Below are 8,382 nucleotides of genomic sequence, written 5' to 3'. Positions count from 1 at the left end.
CTGCCTTGCTGACGGATTACACACACCTAGGTGAGCACACAGAAGAGGAGATCCGCATTTGCACTGCTGTGGCACAACACCCCTTTTCGCTTTGTCACTTTGATTGCCTTTGTGGAGGCCAAAAGTTCAGCTCTGGACTTCCCTGGGAGGAGGGGCTGCCCAACACCCACCTCAAACAAACCGCATGCTTAATGCTGATCTTGCCTTGCTGACGGATTACACACACCTAGGTGAGCACACAGAAGAGGAGATCCGCATTTGCACTGCTGTGGCACAACACCCCTTTTCGCTTTGTCACTTTGATTGCCTTTGTGGAGGCCAAAAGTTCAGCTCTGGACTTCCCTGGGAGGAGGGGCTGCCCAACACCCACCTCAAACAAACCGCATGCTTAATGCTGATCTTTGGAGATTAAAATGGGGAAAAATCAAGCCCAATGGTAGCCGCACAGATTTTTACAGAGGCCTTATTGAGCACAAAGCGTTTCAATCTTTCCAGGACCGACTCTGGTATCAGAGGGCGAGTGGGAAGGACGGACACACAGACCGTTTCCTTCTTTGTGTGCTGCCTTTGCAGTATGCATTTTGCTAACCTAATCAGATGAAGATAAACACCTTGCACTGTACTGTGTAACTGACGTCAGCTTTTTGTGTGCTTGGAATGATGTCAGCACCAGCTTTGCAACTGCACTTTAATCTCTTGAGCAGAAATAAATGCAGCAGCTAACCTATTACTTTCTACAAGCTGCCACACCAAGATTATTTTATTTTCCCCCTGCAGGCTATGGATGTGGTGCGAAGGAGGCAGGAGACTCAGAATGATGGGATCCACTCCTGTACTGAGCCACTTTTTTTGTGAGGAGCCTAAATGAGTTTAAATGGAATAATAACTAGAACGAATGACACCTCTCGGCACACAAGTCAGGCTCATTTAGGCCCTTAAGAAATGGATTCCACTCATTTACATCAGCACAAATAATATCAAGTGAATTTCTCAAGATTTACACTAGCATCACTGTAAATACATTTTTCCTCACATTTGCATATACTCACCAATATACTTAAAACTTTCCAAGCCAAATATGGCCTAGAGTTTCAAACTTGTAGAGAGGCCCCTGGGGAGACATCTCAGGAGGACCAAAATTTCAAGCTAATAGCCTAAACTGGCTTAATTCAGAAGTCAAAAAAGCAGAAACGGAGGCATGGAAACTGGTACCAAGAGTGTAACTATCAAGGACATTGGGAAAAGTCGGTGCCAGAACTGGCCTGATCTAAGTTTTCTTTTTTTTTTTTTTTCCTTTTTTGAAAGATTTTCCTCAGTCATTTTTCATGTTCCAGTGGAATTACACCATATTACAGGTCATTTATGCCCCGCTTTACTTACACTTTGATTTCAATTTGTCTCATCATGTTACCAATTTTCAACATTTGCTTTTACTGAAAGAATAGGAACGTTACAAGCTAGTTAAGTTGTTAGCTATACTGTCACTTATTAAATTAGCAAGTTTTTCATAGAAACCTTAGACAAAACTTGAAGACTAAAGAACTGATCATTACTAATTCTTTTGGTATTCATTATGCTATTAGTCACAGAGCTCACTCATACATTTCCAAATTTCAACATAATCATTTCAGGATGAGGAGTATTATTTTTTCCCCTTCCCAATAATTTTTCCTTGGCATCACGTTTCATACCCTTCCTCTCTGACTGCCAGGAAAGTGCGGTTTGGGGTTTTAGGGGCTTAGGTTGGGCTTTTTAAAAAAAATTTTTCTTTTCAGAAACACAGGTTTACCAAGGTTATTTCATCTCTAAGAGAATGCGTTTTTAAATGACTTGTTTATCCCCGTACCACACACACACCTCAGTAAGGCTAAGGGACTGGGTTATATGACATCATGGTGCTAAAGGAATAATTGTCACTTGTTTGTGCAGTCCTGAAGCAAAGCCTGTAGCTTGAAAGCACACACAGTGCTGCATTGACAAAAATAAATGTTGTGGTAAATAACAAAATAAAAAAAAAAGTCTCTTACTTTTGTAATTAGGAGGGGTAGAGGAGACAGAGGGGCTGGGGGCACCTCTGCTGCCTAAGTCTGCCATAGGGTCACATCCTGTGAAATGGTTTTGTTTGTAGACATGGTTTTTCACCCTGCACAGTTGTGAGAAGATCAACCCTTTCCTCAGGGCTGGGAGGCAGCTAAGCCCGTCCGACAGTCTCTGCTCATCAACAAAATCCTGCATCCCACTGCAGCTGCTACCCAAACCGAGGGTTGAGCAGCACCAAGCAAGCTGTTGAGGCATTTCTGCAGCAAGCAGTGCTATACCCGTACTCCACCAACAGCACCCATGAAGCAGGAATTAAAAAAAAAAAAAAAAAAAAAAAAGGCAGAAATCAGCTGTTTGAGTCACAGATCCCCCTCTCAGGTTTCCCTTTAGGGACAAGGAAGCTCTGAAAACAAGGCACCCCTTCAGCATTTTATAAAGCTGACTTCAGCTGCCAAAGGATTCCTCTGCAGCAACACCAAGCAAGCTTTCGCCTCGAATAAAAAATTCACTGCAAACGAGCAATCATTAGTCAGCCGCATTTTTCATATAATTACTGGCAGTGAAAAAGCAAACGTGCAGGTTGATGTAAAATAAGGTCGATCTACTTCCACCCAAACAGAACAGAAGCCGTTCACATAAGTTTTAGTGGGGGAGAGGGAAATCCTCAGTGCTCCCCCCCTCCCCTTCTCTCTCTGACTGATTACAATCTGCTTTTTTCTATAAAGCACATTTATTGTGGGAGTTTGATTTGAAAGAGTTTCAAGTAATTTAAACTTTGGCTGCAGGCATACAGATCATTTAAAAACTGATCTTCAAGTGTTTCTACATGTTAATAACATCTCTGGTTCGTGCTATAATCAACGGTTTTAATTCTCAACCTACCAACCAAAATACTCACCACACGCCAGGAATTACCTAGGATGAAATCATGCAGTACAAAGTCAGCCAGCCTGACAGTAACCCTGTGCTAGCAGTTTTGGTGCAATTACTCTTAGTCTGAAGTGGAGAGGTTTGGGGCTGGGGGTTTCCTTAGGGGTGGTTATCAGCCACCTATAGAGCTTTTTCAAACCATAGAATGCTGAAACCAGACTGGTTCAAATTGGAGCCCAGTTCAAATGGTTTTTTCTTAATGGACCAGGATTCGTCTGTCCTGCCTCATGTTCACAAAGCACCTTATTACTCCACATGCGCTTCTACATGATCTCACTACCTGCGCCTATTAATTATTACCAAGATGAACAACAGAGATGGAATCTGGCCTTAAATAAAAGGCAGTAAATTAGGAGGTGGTATTTCAGACCCATCCTTTCTGGAATTGAGGTGCAATTGCAAGATGCACATTTCTCTAGGACTTGGAAAGTGCAAGTGCCAGCTTGCTCCATTTTGGTATCTCTCTTCATCAGCCAAAGAGCCTCCCATCACCAAAAAGACATGGTTCTCGCTGCATTTCATTACCCTCCCTGAAAAAGGTAAATGGGCTTTATAAGTGGTAGGGACAAGCCAAAAGAAAATAAACAAAATAAAAGTCAGTTTCATTCATAGCAAACAGTAAAATTTTTGATGAAAAGGCTTACAGTGTTACCTCGTAAATATAAGTGCTAAGCTTTCTCAGCTCACAGGTCTGGCAAGAGCTTGTTAGCAGCACAAAAAATACCAGCTAAATGATCCTAATAGAGCAAACTCCTACAGCGCCTCAGACATCCAGTAAGAACATCGTTCACCACTGAAGTTTAGTTAAATATGCACAATTTTATTTATTGAAGAGATTAGGACAAAAACATTAAACCAAATACATGACAAAGCACCAGAGGCAGTAAAACCCCACCATGCACATCACCAATCTTTCCTCCTATAAGGTACTTATAAAATAAAAAAAAGTCCTTCTTGACACAGCACCATCTTCAGAGTGTAAAAACATTACTCCTTTATATTCTTAGTTACCAAAATAGAACCAAGGCAGGTCAGCTGCAGCTAGCTTTGTCTCTTGATAAAGAACTGTGAAACATCCTCTTGAGAGTGGGACCATAACTTTCCTGCAAGGCAGGCAAATAGCATCCATACGTCAAATGCCAAGTAGCTGTACGCACATGCCACATACTATAATTAAGCACAAATTCAAGTAACATTTACATACTACAGAGTCCACATGTACCTACCCAAAAAACATGACCACTTCACAAAACGTATACAGGCAGTAATATCAGAACAACTGAGGTACTGGAAACACAAATATTTATGCCAAGAGATTTCAATATCATACAGCAATATAAAAGCAGTAATAAAAACATTTGCCAGTCTAAATCAAATAAAGCTATCTAGAAAAAGAAGCTAAATAAAAAGTTATTTAGGGACAGAAATACCTGAACAGAAAAGAAGTGTGTTAACTACAGCATGTAACATGTCATCCCAAGTCAACCCGTAATTGAAGTACTGGCTTAATACATCACTACTGTGACATTTTCTTCAATAAATAGAATAAGTCTTGACAATACAAAAGGTGCATATTACTGTGTATGTTTCAAGAGGAATATCTGTAATATAAATGTTCAGCTTATTAATACCCTCTTATTCTGGACATAAACAAACAAAAAAAAAATCAAACCCAAACAATTCTTTTCCCAAGTTGAGAGGAATTCAAAGAAAAAACCCACAATACTCTTCTTCAGTAATAAAGAGCCCCCTATTTACACGTGGGCCAGTCAGTTAAAGAAGAGATCGGTTCTCAGATGAAGACACGATTAAGGGCTTTCTGCCCTCTCTATTTACGTATGTGCAGCATGGCAGATATGGAAGCCAGTATCTCATATCTTTAAAAAAAAAAAAAATTATACAGTTTTCTTCTTTTTTCCCCCTATCATAGCAGTAATGCATCTGGAAGTTCGAGTTATAATAGCTTCCTGCAACAAACCATTTGACACAAAACAGAACAGCTTGTTAAATGACAGTTACTTCCCCTTAAGGGAACAAAGCATTAAAATGTAATTTCCTGACAAGAATATTAAGTAGTTTATTTAGAAGAAATGAGTTGAAAATAGCTATCAAGAGACATGAACTGAAATTTTGTTTGTTTTTAGCACCCACTTTTCATGTCCGTCTTTGTGCACCTAATTTTTTTCTTAAATTAATCTCATTAATTATTAGACCTCCGATTAAAAAAAAATGTTAGCCAATTGTCCTTTCCCTGAATAATGGCTGAAGTTAAATATCTAACAGTGCGATGCCAAGATGTGAGCTGAGGCAAAAAAGTTTCTATTTGCCGTGAGTTACCACTATTTTTAATGGAACAGAAACAGGAGTGATACAGCTGCACCAGAATTGGCATGTGCAGTCTCCTTGGCTCCAAAAAGGTGAGAAGCTACAATTGCTCCATGCTGCCTTTTCTCCTCCAAATCAATCTAACCTGATAGCAAGCTCCCCCCGCCCCCCCAATCTGTCCCCATGCTACATTTGTTATATTAGCTCCTTGTGGAGGTTCCTTCTCAATCCGAGGACCTCTGAGTGTCTTTTGCTACCAAGCTAGGCTGATGCAGGATGTGATTTAACACGGTCAGGAAGGGCTCCTTCATGTGTCCATCTCCAGGTTGTGTACCTTCTGAACACCAGTCTTTGTGCTCAGTTAAAGAATGGGTCCAAGTCTTCTTCCATGTTGACATCAGGCACCAGCTGATCTGATACTTCCTTAGCACCATATCCTGAACTCGATACATTAAAATCTGTAGAAAACCATGGATGGTCCAGAATTTCCTGTGAAGTCAGCCTTTCCGATGGCTCCCGACGCAGTATGCTACGTATGAGGCATTTTGCCTTGGGGGATAGAGTATCTGGAATGTTAAACTGCCCACGACGGATCTTGCTGAAGAGGGAACTAGGCTCAATGTCATGGAAAGGATAGCGTCCAACTAGCATGGTATAAAGCATGACACCTAGACTCCATACGTCCGCTGCTTTGCCAGAGTAGCTGCCATTTGTGTTCAAGATCTCTGGACTCACATAGGCTGGGCATCCATGCTTATCAGAGAGAGAGTCATCATTTCCTCTTAAAATATAAGCGTCTTCTAGGCTTTCCAATTTCACTCTAGTCCTGCGGGCAAAAAAAACCCAAAACCATCAAGGTAAGCAAACATCAAAACACAAATTCCTGGCTGTTACAGTTACACGGCTATAGTAGTAATACTTCACAAAATTCAACAACCGCAGAAGTACATCAGTTTAAAATCCCACCCACAGCACTCCCTACAGGTAATTGATACTGTCTCTTCTATACTGGTCAGCCGTATTAGAGACATATAGGGAATATTGTCACACGCACAGCTACAAGATTTCAAATACAGTTGTGCCCAGTAAAATCGCTAGTAAGGTCTTAAAAAGATACAAGTAATTGCCATATTTAAGTGTTTAGTACATTTTACATAGACATGATTTCCAAAAGGAGACATAAACCTCGAAATTTTTTCTGCACTGGCTGCACTCTGACATGCCTGCGTAGGACTCACGCCCAAATACAAGCCTAGCCCTAACTAGACAAGGTTATTTTGACACCTTCACACTGGTGAGCAGTTATGTGCATCTGTAATTCCACAAGGTTCAACAGGAATAAAACAGTCACTCTGACCCTAAAACAATCCCTCTGAGCAACCAACATTTTTCTTTCTCCCAGTGTTAAGGAAGGGTAATTTTAACATATTTCAGTCTTCCTAAATAGGCCTTTGGGCAAAGGGAGATCAGGTGAGCTGAATGCTGCCAAGATTAACAGCAAGCTACCCCAGTCAGACCACAGGAGTTCCTCATGTTGGAATGAAGAGAGAAGCTAGCAAAGGGCTTGCAGAGGTGACAGGGATGCCTTACCTAGATTGCAAACTCCTCCTGCCTGCAAAGCACCGTGAACTTGTGATTGGGCTGCAGTAATTATCTCTGCAAGAAAATTTTCTTCCCCTATGGATATCACACGAGCAGAAAAAATGATGCCAAGTTGCTTGTCATAGCACTAGATGAACATAACCTTTCTTTCCTTTTAATTCTCACTGCTAGCATCTGTAACGAATATTTAAAAATCTGTCCCTGTTAAAGGCATCCAAAAGGATTACCAATTACCCTTTAGACTATTTGCCAGCACTGGTTGGTTTGGGGAGCAGAATCACTACAATGCAACAGGACTTGTCCAGTGCACCTGGACGGAAGGGTGACCTAGCAGTAGTGCAGGCTGTCTTTTCAACAACTCGGGATCATAACTCAACTTTGGGTATTACTGTCCTCGTCCCTCAACTTCTCTGGTCTGTACGATCACTCCTAGCTCTGTGTCATGGCCATGTTCCCATACCACAGACGTTCACAGGCTGGGACTGAACTTCATCCCAGAAAGCAGAACTCGCATCTCTTGACTAAAGCACATCATTTAACAGGCATTAAAACAGACAAGGAGACCCCTGTTTCTGAAATGTTTACTGAAGACAACATTGCTTGGGCTTGAGTTGCAAAAGACAGCTGGGCCAGCTTTGGCTTAGACTTGGTTCCAAGGCAGCTCAGCGCTATCTTCTTTGAACCAACAGAAGAGCATTTTACTCCGTGGAGTACTCCAGAGGCAACCGTGCCATAAACTCTCATAATGACACTTGGACCTTTTCAACAGCTAGAGACGTTTACTAGCAGAGGTGAAAGCCCCTTTGGCAATGTGCCTCGAATCAGGAAGTCATAAATACAGAATCCAGAATACCTGGCTCCCAAGCACAGTGTGTCAAGGCAGCTCCTTCTCTCCTTAAATAGGCCACTGTTTTCTCCTCCAGTGGGGATCCTGATGGGATTTACACAACACACCTGCTTCCTGATTAATTACCCATTGCCAGCCTAACAGCACTTCTCCCGGCGATGGACAACCCCCTCATTAGCACTCCAACAATACAGCAGCAATACCTCACACAGGAAGCTGGCTGCAAGGAGAAACTTAACTACCATTATCATGACCACAGCAATTTCCCTCTGTACACAGCTCAGAGGGTCCAAAACAGGAGAGTGACCAGAGAAGAGTCCTGTCATGATGCTCAGCTTTGACGTGTTCCTGCACCTGCACAGCATAGGAAGAGCAGCAAGGAGAAACACCCAGAGGAGAAAAAAAAAACAACCCCATACCAAAGAGGGCAAAGAACAGAGAGGAGGAAATGAAAGGGAAGGCAGGGACATGAGTTGTGGTTCCATTTGCATTGCCCACCTCAGTTTTTCCATAGAAAAGTACGTGTAGCAATGAAATATTGAGGCCAGCTACTCAAACTTGCATTAAGTCACTGAACTGCCAGACAGGAAAGCATCGACTTGCTCCTGCAAACTAACAGAAGCAGAACACACACACGG

At 41.9% G+C, this 8,382-nt stretch overlaps 1 protein-coding gene across 1 annotated transcript in view; it reads right to left on the bottom strand.

Moving 5' to 3' along the window:
* Positions 1 to 3,901: 3,901 nt before the first annotated feature.
* The window catches only part of TRIB2 (tribbles pseudokinase 2), a 21,073-nt gene continuing 16,592 nt past the window's right edge, over positions 3,902 to 8,382 (bottom strand). The window contains 1 exon segment of the mRNA XM_009639821.2: positions 3,902 to 6,121. Within this exon segment, the coding sequence (XP_009638116.1) occupies positions 5,653 to 6,121 (469 nt within the window). The 3' untranslated portion in view covers positions 3,902 to 5,652.

Source organism: Egretta garzetta, unplaced genomic scaffold, assembly GCF_000687185.1.
Source record: "Egretta garzetta isolate BGI_Z169 unplaced genomic scaffold, ASM68718v1 scaffold15, whole genome shotgun sequence".
In the NCBI taxonomy this organism is placed as follows: Eukaryota; Metazoa; Chordata; class Aves; order Pelecaniformes; family Ardeidae; genus Egretta; species Egretta garzetta.
Note: the sequence above shows the minus strand (reverse complement) of the source record. Positions and strands in the feature narration are given on the sequence as shown.